Source organism: Syngnathus acus, chromosome 10 (assembly GCF_901709675.1).
Source record: "Syngnathus acus chromosome 10, fSynAcu1.2, whole genome shotgun sequence".
Lineage (NCBI taxonomy): Eukaryota > Metazoa > Chordata > Actinopteri > Syngnathiformes > Syngnathidae > Syngnathus > Syngnathus acus.
In genome coordinates, this window is record NC_051095.1 from 10632847 (window position 1) to 10659136 (window position 26290).

General features: G+C 42.9%; 4 protein-coding genes across 6 annotated transcripts; 1 reads left to right on the top strand and 3 right to left on the bottom strand.

The window, feature by feature from the left end:
* The first annotated feature begins 1936 nt into the window (after positions 1-1936).
* LOC119129226 (gastrotropin-like) lies at positions 1937-3315 on the top strand. Its single transcript, XM_037262337.1, has 4 exons — positions 1937-2108; positions 2192-2352; positions 2467-2556; positions 2641-3315. Exons 1-4 carry the CDS (start codon positions 2042-2044, stop codon positions 2722-2724), a joined length of 402 nt encoding a protein of 133 aa, XP_037118232.1. The 5' UTR covers positions 1937-2041; the 3' UTR covers positions 2725-3315.
* Positions 3316-6847: 3532 nt separating this feature from the next.
* On the bottom strand, positions 6848-22593 carry ccnjl (cyclin J-like). 2 transcript variants are annotated; one of them, XM_037261830.1, is made up of 9 exons: positions 22326-22593; positions 21720-21828; positions 16739-16949; positions 11197-11496; positions 10969-11128; positions 7424-10700; positions 7193-7353; positions 7037-7126; positions 6848-6963 (listed from the first exon to the last, which is right to left on the bottom strand). In XM_037261830.1, the coding sequence occupies exons 2-6, from the start codon at positions 21786-21788 to the stop codon at positions 10181-10183; spliced, it is 1260 nt and encodes a 419-aa protein (XP_037117725.1). In that variant the 5' UTR covers positions 21789-21828; positions 22326-22593; the 3' UTR covers positions 6848-6963; positions 7037-7126; positions 7193-7353; positions 7424-10180. The 2 variants fall into 2 exon arrangements, with proteins under 2 accessions (XP_037117725.1, XP_037117726.1); XM_037261831.1 differs by having other exon boundaries at positions 22305-22593.
* LOC119129717 (gastrotropin-like) lies at positions 6904-7490 on the bottom strand. The gene is made up of 4 exons (XM_037263104.1): positions 7424-7490; positions 7193-7353; positions 7037-7126; positions 6904-6963 (listed from the first exon to the last, which is right to left on the bottom strand). Exons 1-4 carry the CDS (start codon positions 7488-7490, stop codon positions 6904-6906), a joined length of 378 nt encoding a protein of 125 aa, XP_037118999.1.
* A 516-nt stretch (positions 22594-23109) lies between the features above and the next one.
* c1qtnf2 (C1q and TNF related 2) lies at positions 23110-26068 on the bottom strand. Of its 2 annotated transcripts, none has more exons than XM_037261833.1 (3): positions 25411-26068; positions 25013-25146; positions 23110-24439 (listed from the first exon to the last, which is right to left on the bottom strand). In XM_037261833.1, the coding sequence occupies exons 2-3, from the start codon at positions 25086-25088 to the stop codon at positions 23814-23816; spliced, it is 702 nt and encodes a 233-aa protein (XP_037117728.1). In that variant the 5' UTR covers positions 25089-25146; positions 25411-26068; the 3' UTR covers positions 23110-23813. The 2 variants fall into 2 exon arrangements, with proteins under 2 accessions (XP_037117728.1, XP_037117727.1); XM_037261832.1 differs by having other exon boundaries at positions 25013-25270.
* Between the last annotated feature and the right edge of the window lie 222 nt (positions 26069-26290).

Below are 26290 nucleotides of genomic sequence, written 5' to 3' on the forward strand. Positions count from 1 at the left end.
CTGATGGATCGTGGATGGTCAGATGATCACATTTCAGAGCATCAGTTCTGGTAACGGTTTGGTGTACGGTAATGACTGAACTGGTTCATGTATTCATATTTAGTTAGTACGTGTACCATATTGAGTTCCCACACAAAACATACAGCATAGGATAAGAGAATGGTGTCAAGATATGTTATACAACATAAATATGTTTATTTGAGGAATCAGAAAATTTTATTTGTAGCAATAAGTCATTTTGTTGTAGTCCATTTAGCTTGCTCTCTGTGATGGCGAAAGGTCAGGTGGTGCATCTGTTTCATTTTCAAAATTTCGTATTTTTTCCAAGTTTCTTCCACTCGTTAATAAATGAACTTTTTGACTCTGTAACTTAACAAGATAAAAGTTGCAATGATAAATGCCCTGAACCTCAAAATCACCTCCAGGGCATGTGAGGTCTCACACTGTGAAAGAAAATTAGTTTTTGTTTTTTTTCCCAATTAGCATATGGGTACAATTATCACATTACCCTTTATCCCTCTATTAGGGAAGTTTTATGAACAAGGGCTAATCAAAAGTAAACTGCCTTTTAATAAAAACAACCAAGAAACAAAAGACAAGACACATTTTAAAATGTCTCGTTCCATACAATGAACCAAGGACAAAGCATTTCAAGACAGAAGGAATATCACAGAAAATGTCATCAGGTTAAACCCACATCCCATATTATAATAAGAATGATAAAATTGATCCATGTAAAAGCTGGCAAAAGGTTTTGGTTATTTATGAACTGATTCAATTAGCTTTCAAATTATCTAGAATGTTGTCTAAGCTCCAATATCTGTTATAAAGCCGCAATACATCTTGTATAAGCATTTAGTTTGAAAGCTAGTTGTTAAATTGTGATGTTGAGATGCACAGTACTATGCAAAATATTTCCTTGCACCACAAAAAAGCAGTAGAAGACACCATTGGAGGCTCGCAGGCTGGCATTTTTGAACATGAAACCTGATTATTAGGAGCGCTACCTAAATTATGGGAATACTTGACGACGCTATCGGTTGGTCGGTCTGTCGATCTGTCTGTCTGTCTGTCGCGTTAGGGACCATGTGAAGCCGTCTAAAATGTCCATTATGGCAGCCTACAGGATTTCTCACATTGTAAAGCGCTTTGGCAACCATATGGTGTGGATAAAGCACTTTGTTTTCAGCCTTTTTTGTTTTTGTGTGGTCTGGTATACGCATAGGATGAGGAGAGAATGCTTTCCGCGTAATACTGCTGCAGCCACTTGCCATGTCAAACAAAAGCCAACAGCGCCCTCGTGTGTATCAACTCTGCACTACCGCTATTAGATAAGTACACTTGAGTGAGCGCAATGCTGTTGTTGATTTAAAATACAATGAAGTGAAAATGACGCTCATGTGTTTGTGAGAGAAATTGTACATGAATTGCTGTGGCGGGTGCCGCTGGTGCCCGCTTCTAAAAACATGCAGTTACATAATTATAGATATTTTTTATTACTGGGTTCCTGTATACATACATGATCTAATTCAAACAGTTGCGGGTCGGTTCGGATGCATATTGCAAATGAGTCCCTGCTTATTTATACTCAGACAAGCCTTAAAATTATTGATCGTTCTGTTGTTGGAAAAATGATTGGTATCTGGCAAGACATCAGGAAATACTTTGCCTTTTTACTGTTGCTTGTTGGGCAGTGAAGACAGATGCAATTTTAAATGAAAAGGGCAATACAGTCTGGAACTTAATTAGGAAGTACACTATCTAACCCTAGTTTGAAACCCTAGTTTTAAACCATAACCCTGGATTGTAACCCGACGCTATCCTAACCCTAATTTGAAACCATACTTAAAACCTTAGCCTTCATGTAAAACCCTACTACAAAACCCTAAGTCTTGTTTGAAACTTTAAATCTATCTGAAACCCTACATCGAAACAGAGAGAGAGAGAGAGAGAGAGAGCATTTCTTCATTTCTTCAGAAGGCCACTCCTGTTTTGATTTGTCTCGTGAACTCCCTCGTGACACCTCTTTTCTTTCACAATCATGTCTTTCACTGGCAAATACGAGCTGGAGAGTCAAGAAAACTACGAAGAATTCCTCAAAGCAATCGGTATTCGATTTTTTGTTTCACTCATCTACAGCTGTTCAGAGTAATTTCTAGTAAATGTCCATATTTTGATTTTTTTGCCAAAGGACTTCTCAGTGCAAAGACTGACAGCAAAGTCCACACAGAAGTTCTTCAGAATGGGAATGACTTCACGTGGACTCAAACCACCCCCAACTGGACTTGGTCTAACAAGTTCACCATTGGTCAGGAATGTGAGCTACAGACCATGACAAAGTCCGAATTCAAGGTTAGTCCAGATCCCTTGTGGGAGGTGGGAGGGTGAGTGAGAGGGAGTCAGGAAAATCTCTTTTCCTCTTTAAGGTGTTTATATTTGTATGGTAACAGCTTCAGGTTGTTACAGGCCCTTGTCAGTATGGAAGGTGGGAAGATTTCGGTAAATTTTCCACAATACCTCTTCACAGCTGAGATGATGAACGATAAGTTGGTCATGGTGAGTGTGTCATTCATATGCTTTCAGGCAGCAAAATCTATCCCAATCATGAAACTAATATTGCTTGCTCAATGTGCTTTATAGAATTGCATCACCCCGGGAGAGAAGGGTGTGACTTTCACAAGAGTGAGTAAGAGGACATCCGACTGCAAGACCCAGCACGCTTGAATGGATGGTGCACAAATGTAGTTTGACATTTCAGTACAACACAAGACTGTAACACCAGCATTTGTTTCAATTAAAAATACTACACTCCTTTGTCACCTTTGTCTACACGCACATACGTGAAAGACATGATGAAGCCGTTAACTGCTGTCCACAAGCCTACTGCCAGCATTTTTATACTCCACCGTCATGAGGTTCATGAACCTTCATGCAAACCACCGGGTTGGTCCTAACTGCTACACCCAAATACATGAAAATCTTCCAATTGCCTGTAGGCAGTTTTTGATCTTCCAAAGCAAATTCTGAATGTTCCAAAGTCTTTTGCATTCTGTGTGATATCATCGCATTTTCTCCACACTTACATTGCATTTGTCTCTCAGAGTTATTAAATGTAATGAAACCCATCTGTTTTTATGCATGTGTCCCTTTGACATTCCTTAAAGGAGCACTTGACAGGATTTGGACCTTCATTAAATGTTTTCACAACTCTTATGATGAAACATCGATTTACAACTAATGGTACCGTTGTGATGCCATGGTGGTGTTTGTATTCCTTTTACTGACACATAAAATCGTTGAGGAGGGTGGCAGGAACCCTGCCACTCAAAAACAAAAGTACAAATGCGCTGGCATGCTTTATTATAGCATGTCACATTCCCGTTCCCTTGCAAAGACAAAAGTCGACGCAATCGCCTATGTGTGATTACTGATGGCATAAACTCCACAACAACCAAACTGTCAAAATATCCACAAGAACGCCAAAAAGTTTCGAGTTTACTAACCATGATCTGATTGTTATTATGACAGCGTGCGTGTGACTGACTGCTGATGTGAATGCAGAGTGCGCATGCGTGAGGAGTTGTTTGAGGAAGAAGAATGGACCGGACTTATCTGGCAGATAACGGCGTCAATGTGCCCAATCGCTCTGTCATCGGTGTTTCGAAATAACGTCGTTCAATGGCTCCACGTCCTCAGCACTGCAAACGTTTGTGCCGGTACGCCATATGAAGTAAAAAAAAAACCTCTTGAATCTTGAAAATGATGGGATTTTTCTTTACCTCATCTAATATGTATCAAGCATACGAGCTGGTGTTTTGAACAGCTAGACAAGTAAATAACAAAAAAAGGGAGGAAAAAAAACTGCTAAACTTCTAAAACGTTACTGCCTTATTTTTATCCCTGTTGAGAGAAGCGCGCAATGCAATGCGGATAGTGCTGCGGGGAGAAGTTTGACAAGCGTTAGTACATTCATGCTTAGCACATTTCGCAGGAGTGGGGAGTCGAATCCTAAATCTGAGGTGTTCGAGCGCAGCGACGGTGCCACTCGCCAAACGTAGCGAGCTCGGCGGTCGCCCCGCTTTCACTTCGAGTCATTCTTATCCGTTCAGTATTTCGTTCCGGGCACGTTGGGTAAGAACAAAATAGTGTTGGCTCGTGAGTGAACGATTCGTTCAAAAGAACGAGTTGTTTCGGTGAACGATAGTGAACGAATCACTTTCTAAAGTGATTCGTTCACTTTCTAAAGTGATTCGTTCTTTTTTTTAGTGCATATGACTTCAACCAATAGGTGTCGGTAATGCGCATTGAAGATGGTGCCACCTCGCCGTAAAACAAAACGAAGAAGAAAATGACGTAACTTCCCGTTAACGAACAAGTCGTAAATTGCATTTCCCGTTCACCGACTGAATCGGATCTGTGAGTGAACGAGTCAGTGAGTGAGTGATTTGCATTTCCAGTTCATCGCGAGAACGAATCAGAGAGGGAACGAATCCTGACTTTCCTGTTCGCGAATGAGTTAATGGGTGAACTGCCTTCCCGTGCATCAACGGATCAGTCAGTGAACGTGTTGCGTCTCCTGGGGTCAACTATGTAAGCCAGAATGCAGATTTACGATTTGCCAAGGTTTAGGATTAGGTACACCTGAAAACGGCGGTGTACCTAATGGAGCGTCCGAGTGACGTCACAGATCAAACAGCCAATCAGGAGGTGGGGGTGAGGGCGGGTGTGGCACTTTTCACTTTCACTTCAGCTTTTTCCCTAATGAAGTGGCTTGTGATGAGGTACACCTCATAGACACTTCAATAGGTATACTACATGAGGTAAAAAAAAAAAACTAAATGAATAAATAAATAAGAAAGTGTAGCAAACGATTCGGTATTCTTTTGAACAAATATTTTGAGTGAACCGATCCTAAAGATTCACTTAAAACGACTGCACATCACTAGTATAAAGGGATGCAGACGTATAAGGCCTGACAGGTCGAAATAGCCGACTGGTTAGTGACATGGGCTCTTACTCGGTAAGAACCTGGTTCGATCCCAGGTGGGAGCATATACCTAAATGAGCTTTTAGAATTGGAACCTTGTTTTGTATGCGTACGCATATGCAAACAAATCCAAGTATTTATGTGTAAATACATAAGGTGGCCCCACCCCCAAGTGAAAAGTGCCACACCTGCCCTCACCCCCACTTTCTGATTGGCTGGTTGATCTGTGACGTCACTTGGACACTCCATTAGGTACACAGCCATTTTCAGGTGTTCCTAATAACAGGCCAATTCATTAGGGAAAAATCATGGTCAAAGCTTAAATGAAAGTGAAAAGTGCCACACCCGCCCTCACCCCCACTTTCTGATTGGCAGGTTGATCTGTGACGTCACTTGGACACTCCATTAGGTACACCGCCATTTTCAAGTGTACCTAATAACAGGCCACTTTATTAGGGAAATATCATGGTCAAAGGTCACAGGTGTCAAGCTCTAGTCTTCGGGGCCGCATTCCAACATGTTTTCCAAGATTCCCTCGTTAAGCGCACCTGCGTGAAAAGTTTTTGGTCATTTTCACGTTCCGCAGGAGCTAAAACTTTTCACACAGGTGCACTTAACGAGGTCACTCCTGAGGCCACTTCATTAGGGAAAAATCATGGCCAAAGCTTAACTGAAAGTGAAAAGTGCCACACCCGCCCTCACCCCCACTTTCTGATTGGCTGGTTGATCTGTGACGTCACTTGGACACTCCATTAGGTACACCGCCATTTTCAAGTGTACCTAATAACAGGCCGCTTTATTAGGGTAATATCATGGTCAACGGTCATAGGTGTCAAGCTCTAGTCCTCGGGGCCGCATTCCAACATGTTTTCCAAGATTCCCTCGTTAAGCGCACCTGCGTGAAAAGTTTTTGGTCATTTTCACGTTCCGCAGGAGCTAAAACTTTTCACGCAGGTGCACTTAACGAGGTCACTCCTGAGGCCACTTCATTAGGGAAAAATCATGGCCAAAGCTTAACTGAAAGTGAAAAGTGCCACACCCGCCCTCACCCCCACCTCCTGATTGGCTGGTTGATCTGTGACGTCACACGGACACTCCATTAGGTACACCACCATTTTCAGGTGTACCTAATAACTTTATGCATTTTGTACATGTCAAGAATGTGTATTTGACTACTTGCTCTTCATTTTGGGGGACACCAACACATATACACAACGTAAAACACATACATATTGTCATATAAAGCAGTTACCCAAATGTCAGATTTTTATGTTTTCATGCCCAAAAAAATAAAAACAAGGAATAAAACACCAGACAAGTTTTAACATAAATGTTTATTAAAATAATAATAATAAAAGTAAATTTCAAACCAGCAATCTAATGTGAAATTGCAGTAGATATATTGGATAAGATTTAAACTACTGTAAGTGTTATAGAATAAAGATTACCCAAAGAGAAGCATAATCTCCCCGCTGTTGCATAACGGCGCATCCTTTCATGCAATAAAGTTAGTCGTTAACTTGGAGAAAACAAGCACAAAAGTGGTGTTTCAGTGAGTGGAAATAAAGTTTCATTCATTCAAGGGAGCTGCATTACCCAGTCAATGCCACAAAGAGGCACTCTCGCTTTCTGCTGATTCACAACGGGATTTACGCGCCTCGATATACATTGAGGGAAGGAGGGGGGAGAGAGAGAGCGCGAGAGAGAGAGAGAGAGAGAGAGAGAGAGAGAGAGAGAGAGAGAGAGAGAGAGAGAACGAGCATTTCTTCATTTCTTTAGAAGGCCACTCCTGTTTTGATTTGTCTCGTGAGATGTAACGTGTAAAATATGTGAATAAACACAATAACACAAGCAGAGAAACATGTTGAATGCTCGTTTATTAGGTTTAAAGGCAGTTTGCAAGACCTCTTTCCAGATTACTCTGGTTGCCTCTTGCTAACCATTTTGTTGGTAATCCCACCCGAAATGGAATTGACCTGAAGTAAAGAACAGATATTAAGGTCCGGTCTGCAACAAAAAATACTGGCGTGTAACCGTGTGCATGCTCACCTCGATGAGTTGGTCACCAGATATCTCAGCAGTGTACACATATTTGGGGAACTGGATCTTGATTTTATTTCCCTCCTTATTGACGGTGGTCTAACAATGACAGAGAACAAGTTAGGGTGTAGAAGGCAAACGAAATAATAGGTGATGAAATTTTACCATGAAGGTTGTGCCATCCAGATCTTCCAGTTCACCCTCCCTGCCGAGCAAGAATGTGTTGCTCAGAGTTTGACTCCCAAAATACTTGGTAATCCTGTAGTAAGCACCCTCGTAGAGGTCTGTTACCATGTCTTCATTTGGTATCTCCATCTGGGTTACCCCTGCACAGAAAGGTACATGAGGATTCAGGTTTTTTTCTTTCTTTGGAGTCTGCATTCGCATGTTCCTTACCGATAGCCTGCAGAAACTCTTTGTAGTTCTCCTGACTCGCCAGCACATATTTGCCTGTGAAAGACATGATGAAGACTAGCGCACCGTTGACTGTTGTCCACAAGCCTACTGCTGGCATTTTTATACTCCACCGTCATGAGGTTCATGAACCTTCATGCAAACAACTGGGTTGGTCCTAACTGCTACACCCAAATACATGAAAATCATCCAAGTATGGTTATGTTAATCAATTGTGTTCAGTTAGTGCTACATTAGGCAAATAAATCGCAAGCTGGTTTTCTTACCATCACATGAAACATCAAAAGACTAAAGGCAAATTCCGTGCCACGAACTGAAAAACAGCCAGCATTCTGAAGAACTTTAGTGCCGCAGGGCTTTGGGATGGAATATTCCAACATAGCTACCAAGCAAGAGTATGAAAAAGGATAAAGATCTGAGAGGCAGATATCTATTTACAGGCCACAGTAATAGATACAACTGCACAATCTAATGCATATTTATATTTACTCCTATCGGTTTTCTACCGTTAAATGCCATTGTGACAAATCATTAACATGATCAGTGTCTTCTTTTAGATGAATAATTACTCACAAATAGCTCAAGATATTTTGAGCAAACTTTATTTCAGACGTGTGTATCAAATGGGAAGACCTCATTATTCAGTACATACAGTAAGAGGCTCTTTTCAAAATGGTTATTGACCCCTGTTCTAATGTGATCAAATAAAAGGGAAATAAAAAGAGAACAAAAGAAATAAATCAGTTTACATGTTTATTTTTCCATGGCGCATAACAAAAAAATACACCATTTTACCATTCAGTGTAACAAAGCAAAACTATTAGTTGGAACTTGGTAAATAAAAATAAAACATAAAAAAATCAACTTTGTGGTTTGTCAGTGTACTTCCACGTGAGTCAAATCAGCATGGGAGGAAAATAAAACACGTGGTAAAGCGCTAATCTAAAGACAAATGCTTCCAGTAGCACCTCACTCAAAGGTGGTGGCTGCAACATGCAACATAGTCAGTTCGTAGCGACCGCTGCCCTCTAGAGGAAATGAGGCAAACTGCAAGTCAGGTTGCGGTTGACCAACAACACAGGATTGCGGTATTCGGTTCAGACAAGGAAAAAAAAATATATTGCACCTTTGTGGGAAGTTGATCAAGAAGTCATGAGGAATGAGCAAGTTAACATCTCCATGGCACGAGATTTTCAAAAAGTTCAAACCACAAAAAAGCTGTAAAACTATACATAAGTAAATGAAAACAATAAGGTCAGGTCCTTCCACAACAGCTGGGTCGAACGTAGAACACGAGCTGGAGGCCGAGTGGCCGACAACCCATTTTGAGGTATTCCCTCTGAGACTGGCACACAGAATCTGGATGCGTTTAAATGAACAGGAAGTGGAAAATTGGGCGCTTTACAAAGGTGGAACGCAATTACACGCGACTGGATGCAGATGTTTGTGTGGCAAACGACGACTGCCAGCTCGTTCATTTATGCAGATTTGACAACCACCCTCTTTAAAGGGAGTACAGTCCACTTTCTGGCCCCCCAACATTGCTACGTTGGGCTTTAGTATGAAACGGAATGATTCAGCAGATGGTTAGTCGCAGTACTTGTGTTGTGTTGTGTAAGTTGAGGGCATTTTATAACCGCCACTCTGGAATTTTGTTTTCAGAAACGCATGACTGGCAGGTTTGCCAACCCTGACCTAAAGCATTATAGCACAGTATAAAGGCTAGTTTTAGCCTGTAACCTGAGCCTGGATGACAACATGGGTGACTTTCTAGGTCGGTATTGAAAAAAGAAAAGAAAAAAAACAGTATATCGAACCAAAGTTTATAAATAAAAGCTATGGCATGTTCCGATGTAATATTCAAGTAATCTTGTTCAAGTCCCTGATACTTAAGTGGTTCACGTAAACATCATTAACAGAGACAGAACCAGCAGTTCACTACAAGGCAGCAGCAGCAGCAGCATTTCCTATGTACAGTCAACCACTTCTGGGTCTGCTTCCCCATGCTGGTCCAGTCACATGAAATCTTTGACGCCGCATTTAAAACTTGCTTGACCCTACTTGCTGCAAGGCTCGACTTTGGAAGCTGGGAGGAGCGGCGGGGGGAGTAAAGCGGGCCAGTGCAGGCTTTTTTTTTTTCCCCTAAACCTCACCTGCTGTGCACTAAGCAAGGAATTCTTCCGCCCCTCGAGGACTAATGCAGTGTGGAATTCCCAAAGGGGCCGCTTCAGGCTTGACGCGGCCTACACTTGTTTAATCAATGCTTGCAGACATAAGACGCGCACGCATTTCCTTTGCTTGGCACTGAGTGAAAACAGAAACAGCTTCCCAAAGGTGGCTCCTATGCAAAATTTGTTTTCCCTCACAAAAAAATGTGATTTTGGTAGAATTAGTCTTTTAAAAAAATATATCATATAATCCGAACGGCAAAATATCCTTTTCACAGCTTTGTTGTTTTTGTTGCACTTTGACAAATTTGGCACTGCTTTCAGCTCAGCCGCAGTGGTGACAAGCGGTCTACGGAGACATTGGTCACGTCAGAGTGATGACTTCCACTGGGTCTCTTTTGTCTTTGGACCTCTGCTTGCGTTTGAGATGTCTCTGTGAGAGGGGAGGGTGGGCGGGACGCGCCGAAGGTGTCGCCGTGCCGACGGAGAGAGAGGACAGATCTGCGAAAGGCAGCGGGGACTGGAGCGTCGCGGCGCTCTCCCGCCGCCGTTCTCTCTCCGTCTCCTGGCGTCACCTGTCGAAGCAGCCGGCTGCGAAAGTGTGATGGGCACCGAGGTAGCCCCCGGTGTAGGCCACGCTTAGGCAGTGGTGCGCCTCTCCGGCGAGGGCCATCTGAACAGATATAGGACCCTGGAGCGGCAGCGCGCGAGCCCCCGCCTGGAGGCCTGAGGCCAGACTTGAGTAGGAAGGGAAGCCGGCCCCAGCGCTCAGGCAAGACGCCCCGCTCAGGAGCCCCATTCTGTGGCTCTGAAAAAAGTCCTGAGACACATTGACCACAGGCGCCAGAGCCTGAGCGTCGGCGAGCGTTTGCAGCTGAGACAAGGACGGGGAATGTTGGGAGAGGTTTGGGAAGTGGTCTGGCTGAAAGAGCAGCTGTGGCGTGGCGGAGGTGGACGATGAAGACGGCGATCTCTGAATGGCAGACACCGGAGAGAGGTGAGAAGTTTGGCCCTGAGATTGCAGAGGGGAAGCTCGGTGCGGAGGGGCGCACTTTGTTTTGTTGGCCTCTCTCACGTCGTTGTCGTGAGCACTGTTGAGGGGAGAGGCACACCTGTGTCAATTTCTAGAGTCAGGAAAAACAAAACAAACTGGTCCTGGAGCGGCCCCCCGATTCATTAAAACTTTTTTTTAACTAACCTAAACAATTATTGTAAAAAAAAAAAAAAAAAAAAAAAAAAAAAAAAGCTGATCAACATTCAATACTGGTTTCCCATGAAGCACGAAAAGTAAACCAGGAAGAAAGGGAAAAAAACTGAACTGTTAAAAAAACAAAATCTGCAAATTTGAGTGTGTCTTACAGCAGCATGAGTTCAATACACTGGGTCAGGTGGTCCCAAGTGTAGCCGGTCAGTAGATGCAGCGCAGTAGTCCAGCTCGGGGAAATCTGCAGGCAAATGCGCGACGCTGCCACGCACGCGGCAGCAACTTGGGACGGTCGGAAACTAAGGAACGTGTGATCTGAAACAATACAAACAGAAAGTTTGGTCAGCTGCCAGTCCAAAAGAGCCCGTTACAATCGGACCCACCTTGCAGTGAGACTTCCAGGAAGTAGTGAGTGTATTTGTCCATGAAAGCCTTGGTTTTAGAGAGGGAGGACAGGGGCCAGCCATTGTACAGATCTCCCTCTTGCACCGAGGCGTTGAGGTAGTAGTCGATGAAGTGGGCCGGTGTGGGCATGCACAGATTCCAGCCAAAGGTCTCCATCAGCAGAAGTTCCATTTTGATCAGATCCTTCTTGTTGAGAACCATGTTTAAATTACACATGAATCCCAATGAGTTCAGTTGCTCCAGTTTGGGTACTCTGTCCTCCTTCTCTTCAAATTTACCTGACAAGAAACACGTAGCTCCATCACAATCACAGAAAGAAAGCATTTTGGTGCCAACTTGGCAATTCCGTTGCACTGAGGGGAGGATCTGCTTTTATGTATTGTCGTTGTAGGAATCAGCTACATAGTAACAAGACTTGAAGCATGTAAAAATCAATCAAAAGATGATTCACTCATCTCTTTAACTCCATTATGACATGAAATTCAATATGGAAAAAAAATCTTTAATTTACCATTGTTGACACATTTTCAAGCCGGACTTTTCACACTGCACTTAGCACAGCGCGTCATCAACCAAGCTATTGTATAGGCGCAGTGTCACTGTGACGAAAGACGGCCTATCCAATAGAAAAGATGGTGGCAAAAGGATTTCAGCGTGTCAACAGCAAGCAATTTTGGCAGAGTTGTCAGTAAATCATCAAGAAAATCCATCTTGCATCACAAATGACATGTATTTCCTTCATGGACCAGTTGTGTTTTTTCAGTCCTCTAGATGGCCTCGTTTTCCCATCACTACAATGAGCAAATGAACCAAGTAGCTTACGGAGTACATGCATCATCTTGATAGGCCCACATTGCATTCTGTTGTAAGAGACATTAAAGGAGCAATTAACAGCTACAATACCGGACCTCATTTGCTACAGGCTCTGGATCATCCCTAAAAAAGCCAAAAGCCAGCTATCACAAAGCAAGCGCCTACTTAACATGAGCGGGGATAAGATGACCGGCATCAAACATTTATCTGGGAAGCAAAGCCATTAAGCTAGCAAGTCGAGGAAGCATCACGATGATGCTCACGATGGATTACACAAACTTGACGCTGTCCATGAGTAAGTCAACTTCAGCTTCTCCTGCATTGTTCTCGGCTTCCTCGCTTACTATATAGCCTTGCAGACATTACAGCAGTGCCATCATGGGGAGCACCCAGCCCAACCAGAGACACCCCCCATGTCCCATTTCCATAGCAACTGCCCAAAGCCTCAGGGGTCTGTGTGGCCAATGAGGACGGACGACTCAGTCTAAGTGAAATGAGCATGCTTCAAGGTCAAACTTTACCATGAGCGTGCATAGACATTGTGGCGATGAGACACTGCGTGCGCAGGTACCACAGAGAAACATTGGAAACCTGAGAGCCACTGCCTTGGTTAAAACGTTACAAAATACAAAGCAACATGTTTGATGGATCTAATTTACCATCAACCAAGGGAGTACTGCTCCTTCCTACCAAGTGTGAATTTTAGCACTGAGCTACTGTTAAGTGGGGGTAGGGTATGGGGTGCGAGAGCCAGCAAGCCGGAGCAGACTGGGTGAGGGAGGGACGGCAGCTCAACTGGCCATGGGGGTAATTAGCGGCGAGGCAGTAATGGCGTCTCTCCGGCAGAACAGGAAGCGCGGCAAAACGAGGCTGTTTACACTCGGCGGCGCTCGTTCCTCTTGCCGCATTCTGTCACTCTCGCAGGGAAGCAAGCCGTCTGCTGTCGGACTGCTATGTCCACACAGACGGAGCCATAAAAAGGCATCAATACCCCCAATCTCCACATGGCCGCAGCCTCTTTGATCTTAAGAGACACCGCCAAGTGCATCTTCCTATTGTGCTCTTTGTCTCCTGGTCTCCTGTTTTGGGGAAGCGACTAGATAAAGAAAGCCTCAAAGCAACTTGACTGTGTAACATTAGTTATGGTTTCCCCACTCAAAAATCTCTTTCTACCTATTTCCGCCAATCTAAAGAGGCATTTGATTTTTTTTTTTGTATTGCGCACATTCTTGGCAATACTCTGTTGATAAAGTCTTGTGCAACCAAATGTGATTATGCATACTTTGGGGTGGCAGGGCCTCAGTCAATAAGGGTTCAGCATCAAAATGCCAAATGGCTTCAAGGCAAGATTGTTGTACTGCCCTTTCACTCTGACATCCAAATAAAGATATGTTAAATACAATTTTGAGCCACTGGAAAATCTACCTTGACCATCTCTTGCTGCTCAGTCCATCAACTAAAACCAGAGAAGATGAGCTCAAGCTACATTGAAGTGCACAGGCTACAATAATAGCTCATTCTTTCGACATTATAAAAAGCTACGCACAGCTTGTAAAGCAGATGGTTTAGCAAGACAAAGGCCAGCTTTGTTTTGCTGCGATAGGACTGTTGCATTCCTCGCCAGTTAGTTCAGCCAACCTGGCACACAGGCGACAAGATGATCCTATCTGAAGTCAGCGGCTAGGGGAGGCCGTCTGATTTCGAAATGTTCAACCATCAATCTCACGACATCCACAGGTGATGGCGAAGATGAGAACAGGCCAGGCAAACAGAGTGGGGTTAAAGGTCAGGGGTTAGGATATGGCAAGACCAGGATGCGGGGCCCCATCCCAGGTGTGCGGTTCGGAGAAGAGGTGGGATTAGAAACCCGAGTGGTGCTCGGCAGGAGAGAGCGAGCGGTTACTCTGAAGAAGATACAGTGCTCTTCAACGAGCGCAATTCTTACCCCGGGGGTGAGATGTCACAAACATTTATTCTCAATTCTAATGATAGACTACGGACTCACCTGTGAATTCTTGTGGGATACTAATTTGTTCATTTTAAAGTAGTTTTGCTATACCTTAACTTAATTTGTCAGAATTAAATGACTATTACACCATTTCTTTTGTGTCTGCACATTAACACATATTTTCAAAACAAATCTGTTGGTGTAAAGTACACACTTATCGACAGCAGTGTAGATTAACCAAAACTCCAAAGGTGCTCAAAGTGCATTGATAACAGTAATGACATTGATAAAAACAAAATTAATCAAGTATCCAAGAATGTCCAATCAATCTATTGTCCATGCGCTACATGAATGACGGAATTATCTTTCAGTTCTTCATTCCCCTTTCTTTTTTTTCTCTGTGCCGACATCCATGGAGGAATTCCCTTTGCCCGCTCCAATCCTTTCATTTGTGGCCTCAGCTTTCATCAAGAGTGTGAAATTGCTCACAGCTCCATCATAGAATCTCCTTGTTGCCACCCCTGGCTGTGGCAGCTCTCACAAAGCAGGTCCAAGTCGACCCTTGACCTTTGATGCTAATGGCTAGTGAAGTGGCCACCAAAAAGCTAAGAAGCTGTGTGTGTGTGCTGGGGGGCTCTGGATCAGCTACAAAGCATGTAAACCCCGACCTGCATTAGTAAACCCCTTCATTTATTCTCAAATGGCACTTGGCGAGATTAAACTAACACGTTCAAATGATACATGGAACTAGGAGCACAGTTGCACTGTGAGCATTGTCAAAAGGGATGCAGAACAGTGGAGGTGGGTTCCTTCGGATATACATTTTGGGAGTCTACACGGGGCGGTTGAGTTCCGACAAATCCCACTTTGCAGGCCGCCCTGTTTAACATCAGCCGCTGACTTGCCTTTGAAGTAGCACTCCGCTCATTTCCCAACCGCCCCAAGGATGGTGGGCTGCTTTTACTGGCTGCCCTTGTCCCAGGGCTGGCTTGCTATGCTGGTCCGAGGCAAGGTGAGGGAATCGAGTGGAAACAGACGCAGTGGCCAAAAGGTAAAAGGACACCACGAGGGACCAGCCAGCTCAATTACGTGGCAGCAATTCAAAGCCTTTTTAACACCAATATTACTGGAATGGCAATCCGGATTCTAAATCCATACGAGCTGCTCACAAGGTTGCCTTAGCAACCAACATGTCATTTAGCAATGTTAGCTTTAAGTCTCTGCCACACAGGCAGGCAGGCAGGCAGGCACTCATTCTCCCTGCTCTCAGTCTGCATTCCCCTCCCCCTCTCAGAGAAGGCTCTGGCTGCATGTCCTGCTTGCATTGACAGGCTTTTGTTTGAGGCCTGACTCGGAGAGCATATGGCAGGTGCCCCTCAGCCCCTCGGTTGCTCCCCGCCCCGGGGCTCAGAGGCCTGTGGAGGTGCAATGTGTAGAGTCAATACCCCAGAGTTTCACAGGATGCTCTTTTTTTGTTTTGTTTGCTGTTCAGGAATCGGGTTCAGTGTAAAAGAAACGTAACGAGCAGCAATCTAACAATGTAAATGGTTCTGTTTCTAATATGACTTAGTACTTATAGTACTTGAAATTCAATAAAGGACTAGATCTTCTTATTTTCAACTACTTTCAAGCGGCAGTATATCTGAAAGCGCTCAACCGAACGTCAACTAACATGGCAAAAACAAATCTTGTTCATTGGTCATTTATAAATATCAGCGCTTTACTTGTTTTGTTGTTTTTACTTTTGACATATATTGGAAATGGAATTTTTTAGATTACAAAAGTGGTGTAGCCAGTCTGTGTAGTCTGCAGCACGCAAACATTGAAGTAAGGATGCGTAATCATTCCAGGACATCGCAGCCTCTAGATGAGAAGTAACATGACATGCCTCGGGGATGTTTGAGGAAAACAGCAAGGTCCCTAAATAAATACTTCCAACAGTCAAAAACAATTATTCCCAGAGGGGGAAGGGGGGGGGGGGTCTGAAAATCTGCCTATAATCTTAATACAGCACAAGAAGCTCATCCATTAACAAACATCCACCCAGAAAGACACAATGGAGTAACAGGATTAAGCTGTGACTACTGGGCGGCACAAAGGAGATAGCGATTAATTAACCCGAACATTTTTAAGAATGAACGTGGCTGTCTGAGGCAGTTTGATAATGAGGCCAGATTCCAAGGCAGATAAAAAGTAAAGACAACTCTGAATCAAGCACCCGTTCAAGCCTTCATCAATCAACGCGGAGACAACCTGGAAAAGACATTGGAGCACAGGACACTGACTGCGATGCATCAAAAGGTTCTGTTTTAAAAAAAAAAAAAAAAAAGGCTCATCCATTACAGAATGCACTAATAAACGTTGTTCAGATTGGACTGACATTATGTATAATCACGCTCATTTCTTTTCACCTGTCTCTCGTCTCATTCTAATCCATCCTAGCAAATAGAAGACTAATTGCAAAGACTGGCATGAGGATCATTACTCGCTCGCACACAAACATGGGCTGCGAGTGGCCCTCGTTCCAGACACCATCATTAGTCTAATTACCCATCATGCCAGAGGTTGCATTCTGCTATCTCTCTCAAACACACACACACACACACACACACACACACACACACACACACACACACACACACACACACACACACACACACACGCGCGCGCGCGAGGGCATCGAAGTAGTGATGCAACGGTGAATTGTGATATCGAGGGAGAACACTGTACATCGATTACAGGGCTACGGTTGGACTTACTGGCTAAGAGCAGACAGGACAGGGCAATGACATAGAGCTGCTTGACGGCCACATCGTAGCGGTCCATGAAGAGGTCCAGCAGGTAGACGGCCAGGTGGCGTGCCGTGGGACATAACTGGTAGCGATTACTCAGGATGGCCAACAAGTCTGCGAAGTAGCGACGCATGCCAATCTGTGGCGAATGGGCTCGGTAGACGGGTAACTTCAGCTCCTGGAGAAGAGAGGGGAAGAACACGTAAATGTTAGAGGCGGGGGTGACAGGGGTGGACAGGAAGCAATGGCGGAGAGCTATGGGGAGTAGTAAACGGCACGAGAGAGGTGCCGTGGGGTTAAAATAATCGTAAAACGCTGCTTCCATCACATCTTGACGACGGTGTCAACTCATTTGAATTTCATTTATTTCTCCCTCGTTGCAGACAGGAGGAGCTAATTTAGGTCACTGAGGAGATCCCTGAGTATTGGGCATGGGTGTGTGCATGCATGCATTTGTGTGTGGTTGGGTGGGTTTAGGAGAGAGGGTGGGGGTTTGCGCTTCTCAGAGATGGAGTGCATAGGATTAGGTTTCGCCCCTAGCACATCTCCTATTCATGTCCAATTAGCTGCATGTGTTTCAAAGTGGAAGGAAGGCATTAGCATTGAATCAGCCTCGGCGTCTCCTCACTCAGGCACAGAAAAAAAAAATCAACTAGGAAAGCACAAGCCTCTGGTTTCTGTCGCTGCCCCAAAGTATTAAAGGCCTATTTTGCAAACTCACGGAGGAGCTACATTTGCCCTGCTTAAGCTTCTTGTGGCAGAAAATATTTGTGCTTGCAAAATTGTTTTGCTCTCTACGAAATACAGTAAAAACAAAGGCTTATGATTTGGGTTTATTCGGAGATCGGGGATTGCCCGAGAAATCCTATTTGAAAATTGTGAAGGGTCTTGAGAAAAATCGCATCAGGGCAGTTGCTTACGAGCGAGCCTGCATTAGGCTGAACGCAACACATAAATCGCTATGAAGGCAAAATGCACATTGGTAGGATTACGCATAATGTGACCTGGAGTGTTTATCTCGAAGGCCATTAAAAAACGGATCTTCAGAGTGACTCTTCAACGGAATCCAAAAATAAACAGCTACCACCCCCCTAATCCACAGAAAGCAACTCCACCCCCAGTGCCAGAATCCACGATCCCATCCAGTTCGCCCCAAACTCTCCTCCCACTGCTTCAGCTCCTGTCCATCTGTCTGTCTGGGGGTACAAGGGGTGCCGGAGATCTGGGGTGTGTTTTCCGGGAGTGGGGCCTCTTAAGAGTTTGGGGGGGGGGGGGGGGGGGTAGAGTGGCGAGGTGCCTTTGTGGAGGACCTGCACCATAATTAAGGATTCCACAGCTGCCTCTGGTTGATTTGCATGTCTGATAATTTGCCACATGCTCCGCAGTGCCGCTATCTCCCACATCAGGGCATTAACACCTCAGCAACCGTCATTAAGCTGGGAACAGACTGTGGGGGAGCCGGCCGGGCACCATGCAGGAAACTACAATACTGCACAATGGCGTTTTAATTCTTCAAATTCCAATATGGTTCATTTGTTTTCATTGGTCCTCCTCATGAAATTACCCATGTGCAATCAACAACTTACAAAGTTGCCATCATTAATGAAATAAGAAGTGAAATGGTCATTGTATATCATAATATTTCCTGAGTGAGCAACAAATCAAAGGTATGATTTTCAACAATTACATAGACATGTATTTGATTTGTAAATAAAGCGTTTGAAGACCACTGGACACAGCATGAACATACAAATGCAAATCAGATTTTGTGGGGAAAATGTATCTTACAAAAAACGTTTTGCAAAAACCGAGCATGTTTCTGTATTTGTGAGCAGAATAAAAAAATAAACCGAAAATACTAGCTGACTTGGATGTTGGTGGGAAGACCATTTTAAATTAGCATGAAGGCTCCAGGTTGAGGTTCTTTCCCAGAAGTATACAGCAAATCTCAAATTAATCACAACCTTTTGGATTTTGAAATCTCTTTGGATGAACTGAATAGGTTTCTTTCAACTGGAAGTAACGAGCAAGCAGCAAAATATGAATTAAAAATCTGACTGGATGACAAGATTTTCATTTTTCAAATATATATTTGAAAACAAATGCATATCCACGACCTCATTGGACTTTTTTCAATTAAAATAATGTAATCAATTCACAATCATATGTATCATTCTGATGGATGATGTCTCACAATCTAGCGTGTTTTAATCAAACATACATTAACAGCAGCAAATATGCCTGTTTTGTCTACTTTTGGACTCTTGACGTTTTGTCAAATTGTAAAAAAAAAGTAGTATGAGTAACTATCTATAACATAGTCTTTTGCTACTTTATGTTACCTCAAGCTGCTTTAAAGATGCTGCACATAGTTAAACTGCACAAACTTTATAGTAACACATCCAGTTAAGTCAAGAAATAAAAGAAAACAAAGGGCGAAAAGAAGGTGTCGCCTTAACTGCCAAGCTAAAAGATGTTTTCAGATTTTCAGAAGGCGCTGGATAACTTTGCCACTACATTATTTTAGGCCGGTGTGAAAATAGTTTTGTGTAACAGTCTGCTCTTTCAAAATAGCTGCATGGATTCTGTGTCTCAGACATGAGCTGAAGGAAATTCTGTGTTCCACACCCAACTGTTTGGGTGTGATGCGCCTCTGAAGCCACAGTGGCCTAACACCACATCCCGATGGGGCCATCTCGGACATCAGGCTTTATTTGCAGCTCAGTCTGCATACGGACATACAGGCCCGCTGACAGCTCACTCTGAATCACACGCTGTTTCTGAATAGAGAGAGGATTGTGCAAGAAAATGTCTACTTTTGTGTCCACAGACAATACAACCAAAATCCGATGCCATCACTTCACTCGACACAAGCAGGATATCTGAAATAGGCCTCTATAATTTTCTGTCTCAGTGTGAGGTTGGCATTTACTTGAAGCTGCCAGTCGAGTGACAAACGTCACCATTAAAGTGGCATGGGGGAAGAAATATACCCATATGACCACGTGCTTAATGTTAATTAAGACATTCCCAATTAATGAGTCTCAACTCATCCATGTAATCCTATTTAGATCATTTTAAAACGGGAACTGAGCCGTGTAATTATATTTTCCCTCCAACGTTTACCAACGTGGAACATCCTAAGACACGTGAAGTGACGATTTTTAAATTTGATTTGATTATTTTAAAAAGGGTCGATGAATTGGTCGGGCTATATTTAAAAGTGGACTTTACAATGATTAAAAAAAAAAAAAGTCATATGTTAAAACTGGCTGTATCACCCAACAGTAGAATATCATACAAAGGTTTTCCTGGGGGAACGAAAATCATCCTTCTTTGGCCCCATCTTATGCCTTTAATTTAATTTTCAATCATTTTATCTTGATCCTGGTGGAAATAAAACAAGTCAAGCAGAGATTGGAGGAACAGAAGGCATGACTGAGGGATGTGTCAATCATTGGCGCACGCGCATCGCCACTCACAGAGGCGCATTGAACACACAGAGCCTCTCACAAAGGAGACGATTATAGTTTCTTGGCCAATTATTCAAATCACTTGATCAACATAAGTTAAAAAGAAGAAGCCCAATATTGTTTTGCTATCATGAGTCAAACGAGCAATGACCCAACGGCTGGGTGAGCTGGGTCGTTTGTTTGGGTGGAGTAAAGTAAAACTGCATTCCAATCTTACTAGTAGTTTCTAGCATACACACCCCAGCTTTAATACCACCACTATCAAGTTGCAATCATAGAAACCATCAATGCTGCACAAAAACAATCCATAGCAGCACGCAACCGTCAAATACATTGTATTTATGAACACCCCAGTGTTCAAAGTATTCCATTTACAAACCAAGGTTCGAACCTTGTCACAGTGCGCAAACGTTTCATTCGTCCCCTTTTGTGCACAGCCATTTTTGGTAAGGCCGATCATTTTAGCTGCTAATTGCTCTCTCGCTCATTGTGTGTCTCGCTGCGGATTTAAAAAAGACAATTTGTGAGGGGTACATCAGCAGGGCCGTGAACCACAGGGCTTGCTTACAAGTGTGGAACACCTTTGAAAAAGTTACAAATAACCCAATTTGTGTTCAGAATTGGATTGGTTTTATACAAAACATCCCAACAAATTAGGTTATTCGTTTGCAAAACACCTCAAAGTTGGGTCAAATTCATTAACTGATTATTTTTTATTGATGACTAATATGTTTGAATAGTTTATGAAATGCACTTTGATCCTTGCTAAATAAATTGTTTTTGTAACCGTTTACACCAAAGATAGCTAGGTGTCGGAATTTTTGCTTGATTTTCACATGAAAGATGCTTTGCATATAGAAGACTGATAACAATTGCCGCCTTTCATGATATCATCAAAGATGAAAGGATACTGTAGAGATGTTGAAAATTCAGATACACCCTCATCAACGTTGTAGCATAAAGCAAATACCCAAATCACAACAAATATGATTCGCACTTTTTTAAGAAAAAAAAAGAAAAATATGGAATATACCAAAATATTAGAGCCAATTCAGACTAAACCATTGAAACTTTCTTGGTACCAAAATGTATAAAAAAAACAGTGTTATTCATATTTGCATTACTGGTGTGGGAAAACTATATACAAAATATTCAATATACAATACATTTTAAAATTGTCAAACCCATTCAAGAAGCAATTAAGTTTGCGAATCGAGGTTCCACTATACATTAGCGCAGCCATTAATGAGAAATAAGAGAACAGACGGTTGGGAACGGAAATAACAATAGAGTTTCATTGATGAAATATTAGAATTTTGCTTATAAATGTAGGTCAGTGCTTCTGATCATCTGTAGGTCACAAGGAAACACTTTACTGGCCTCTGGCAGTTTAGCAATGGTAAAAGCATGGCTATCTGTTGCTCCATCGGTGTTATTACTGTCAACATAAAAGCTGCTTAGCAAGGTGAACTCACCTTGATGCGGAGGGACTGATGGATGTCTGCAGCGAGCTGTCCTTTCCACCATTGCAACTCCCTTTCCATGTTTTCCCATCCAGAGGAGACTTACAGGATCTGCTTGGACCTAGAGTCACACACGTGTTCCAAAACATCAAACTTCCACCTGACTTAGGTTATGATACCACTTTGTCCTCAATACATTGACTCAAGTAAGGTATTCTTAAAATATAATTATAGTGAGAAACTAGAAGCCTTTTGATTGATTTCAAAACATCCTATTCGAATGAGTTCACATTTGATGAGCCCCATTTCGGCTGATGGAGAATTTAAAAGTCCGATCAAAGGCTTCAAAGACGCTTTCTGACAAGCCTTTTAGTACTCATGAAATAAACTACAACTCGCATCCACATTCGGGTTTTCTGTTGCAACACGTTAGCAACACCACACGCTACTCACAAGTTAAAGAGCCCCCCAATACTCGTGTAAAAAAAAAATTTTTTTAAAAGCGGTAAGCAACACGTCGTGATATCATTTCGCCTCTCGACCTTGACACGTTTGATTTCATCTCGACTAAAAAAGGTGAAACTTTGCATATCGGACCTTGTTCAACGTGCAACTCACCGCTCCGACGGGAATGCCCCCCAGACCAGACCCCTTTGTCTCAGTCCGACATCCTGAATGAAACAACTCCAATTCGGCTCAAGTTTGAAGAAAGCCCTCTTTAACGGGCGAGTACTCGGAACAGGTTCGCTCAGAGGCCACGGACTTCGAATTCCGACACGGACCGTTTTGCGTGCTGTGTTTACACTTTGCCGAGCGGTTTTCTCCGGTAAGCCTCCGTTGTAACAAAGTCGCCTGCTCGGCTGCACCAGCTGCCGCCGTTGCGGCGTGAGGCTCGTGCGCTTGACTAGGGAGTCCCTTCCTGCGGACCGGGAAATGTAGTCCTTTACAATGCGTTTCTGTTAAAGGACTACAAAACGTTGGCCAATTGACCAGCCCCCCCCCCACGCTTTTTGTAATACCCACATTATTGTTGTTCGGTGAATTTTATTTACACCAAATAACAATGCTCGGGTTTTATGGACTATATCAGAGAATTAAATATTTAACAAATATTCAATAATATTACTATTGCGACTGGATAGTTGCACAGCAGAACTATATCATGTTAAGTTGGATAGTTATAATGAAAACAATATATTTGTTATTTCCCTAGTATGATGAAGTATTTACTGTTTTACCTCCTCAATTCTGCGAAGGATCGCAAGGAGGCCAACGAGGTGGGAATCTACTTGTAGGAGGAGACATCCATAGGGACGATCCTGATTCCTGAATGAGACAAAGTTTAAAATTTGAGTGGTGTGAATCGGTCAAGTCATATGGAATGAAGATGTCGGCCTATATAAACCTTAAAATTTACAAAAGTTTTATTGTGAAAATATCGGAGCAGCGAGTACCGGGGACAGGTTCAGTGTGTTTGCGTTCATGTGAAATTTTATCATGGATGATGTGGAACTTTGGGGAACGTGAATAGTTTGATGTGTGCTGAAAGAGGTTTTTTTTCAAGTTGGAATGGTTTGGATCGCTGAAATCTTATGCAAAAATGGATGGAATAAGAACAAAACTTAAAAATGTTGGCTTCGCAATTTGTAATATGCTGAAGCGCATTCAAATCATTCCAAAACTACTTCACTTTTATTCAGTTGTTTAGAGTTTGTTTGTAGCGCCATCTAGTGTCAGTATTTGATCATGTAACCAGGGACGTTCACACCTTTTCCCCCCACATAAAGGCCACAAACTAAACTGGAAAACCTAAGGCAGAGATCATCTTCATCAAACACATTGAAAACAATCCATTACAATAGTACAAGAGGAGGTAGACTTATTTAGATTTATCAGGAAGGGGGCCATCAAAGCTAATATTTTTAGTAATGGAGCAATTTTATCTGCTTCATTGTTATTATTAAAATGACTTAGACAAGTGAAGGCACACCAAATGTATTTTTTTCCTAAAAAAAAAAACAATTTTGTCTTACAGGGAGATATATATAAAAAAAAAAAAAAAAAAAAGATTGAGAAACTATCAGACTATCAACTATCAAAAAAATATCAAGCGTCACCCTGTAAATTAACTTTTGTATCAGCCTGATCAGCGTAGATAAGGAAACCTGTGAAGGTGCTGTCAGTCCAGAAGGGATCAAAGAAGAGTCCATTCTGCTCCGAGTAAAAGATCTGCAACCAGACCTGGTCTAATTGCTGGAGGTGGAGGACAGTGGAACCGGACGCCACATCGTGATTCCCTGTATTTGCATCAAACGTCTTAATCTTGTACTGTCCGTTGTGCACCAGCCCGATAGCGAGGTGCTTATTGGCCACAGTGATGTCGTAGGCAAAGTAATAGACTCCGGGGATGGCGCAGACAAACTTGCCACTGCTCACGTTGTAGTGGTTGCCCTCATTGAGCAAAATGCGGCCGAAGCGAATGGGCGTGCGTTCTTTGGGGTAACTCTTTGACACGGCCACCGAGAAAGCGGATCGGGCGGCGGCGCCGCAATCGCAGCCTCCCGCTTCTCCTCTCTGACCGGTGTCCCCCTCGTCTCCTTTTTGCCCCCTTTTTCCAGCCGGCCCCGGTGACCCCCGTTGGCCCTTTAGTCCCCGAGGACCGGCCTTGCCAATGAAGCCCGCACGGCCTTTTAAACCCGGCTTGCCTGGATTGCCGGCTCTGCCATGATCACCTGAGGGAGAAATGAGTGTTTTATAAATGCACACCGGGGTGAACAAGAGTCTATTTGTAAGATATTTAACTGTTAATGTTTGTAAACAATGAGCGCTGATGTGAACTGAAACGACAAAAACCTACAAGCTGTCCCAAAAGATTTAGCTAGATCTTTTTTCAATTTCCTCACTAAAAAAGAGGCTAAATCGAGATTTTGTTTGACATTTTTTCACAGGAATGGATAAAGAGTTCGGTAGGGTTGTTTTCTTTGAGCAGTTCAACAAAACATGATGGTTAGCCTGCTAGCTAATGCCATGTCTATAGCACACTATTCATTTTAGCTTCAAAGGAGCATTAAGTATCCTCAACCATCTTGTTAACTGTTGCCATTTTTTAAACCAACTTAATTTTACTTGACATACATGCATCTTCGTTTGACTGACGATTCATAATTATGGCGCAAAGAAGGCTAAAATCAAAAGTCATTTTGGATGTTTGTTTTTCCCCAGTCACACTGGCTGGTAGCTCCTTGAGCTGCATATGTGACTAAGTCCCTTGCTAAATGGAAACTGGCTTCCCAATTATCAAGTACCTTCATCTCCTTTTTCTCCTTTCTCTCCATCCTGCCCATCTGGACCATCCTTCCCAGGCGCTCCTATTGGCCCCATTGCCCCAGGTGACCCAGGGGCTCCTGGATTCCCCGCAGGCCCCACCGGGCCTGGAAGGCTGCAAACCAGATTAGACGAGTGGATAGTGATGTTGCGTCCTTTCTTTGGTGAGGAATAAATGGATTGGCAGAGGACCACCGAGAGCAGACAGGTCGTCACACACACATGAAGAACAGCGGCCACTGAGGAGTCAGGAAAAGATGGAGGAGAATGTCATTTAAGACCATGCAGCTGTCCGATGCAGCTTCTAGAAACATGCTCAGACGAAGAAAAGGAACTGAGGCAACATTCAGTTATTCTCTACAGTCGACAAGAAACTCACTAGTTGAAAATGATGATTGGCTCTTTCAACACACTCAGTGGCTGTCTTCTGCATCAGGTAGCAATCGGTCTTTCATGCTGTTTGTCAATAGTCAAATCAGTGTATTCTTCTGGAGAATCTCTGCTAGGAAATGTGCAACTCAGTGACTCGCAGTCCATAACATCCGCCCAGCTACTCAGCCCCCCCCCCAAAAAACAACAAATGTTTTCACCATGATGTCATTAAATTCAAGTCAGAGAAACCGTTTTGCACGGCTGAATTATGATTTACGAGCAAGGGCTGCTTGAATGTAAAATCTATAAGCCTAAAAAGTGTAGTTGAAGTTTTTTCATGTCGGAAAGCGGTGTAAAAACGATTCCGGATGCTTTTGTCACTTTGAGACACGGTCCGGCTGTTGGGGGAATGGGTGTGTTCGGTTACCACTGCATTCCCATTCAACTTAAACCATATGAACAGAAATTGTGACAGCATGATCAGAACAAATGTTTTGAAAAATAATCAATAATTCAGAACAAAATCTGAATATAAAACCAAATATTGGATCAAAATATTGATCACCTTTATCTTAAAAAAAAATGAGCCAGTTTAAAAAAAATATTGATTTTTTTTTGCTAATGGAGTATTCACCGCTGCCCCTGACGCTTTACAACAGAATGTAAACAAGACCTGAAACAACATATGGACAAATAAAGTAATCAATAATCCTTCTTGATAACCAATTAATCATTGCAAGATTTATCTTAATTTGCAATTGACCACATCTTCAGAATGTTGGTTTCTCAACAGTAAATATTTGCAGATTTATGCAAGGAGACTATCTCTGTGTTGGATCAACATAAAACGTTTTGAATTTTTTTTTTTTATAATTTGGAAAATAAAT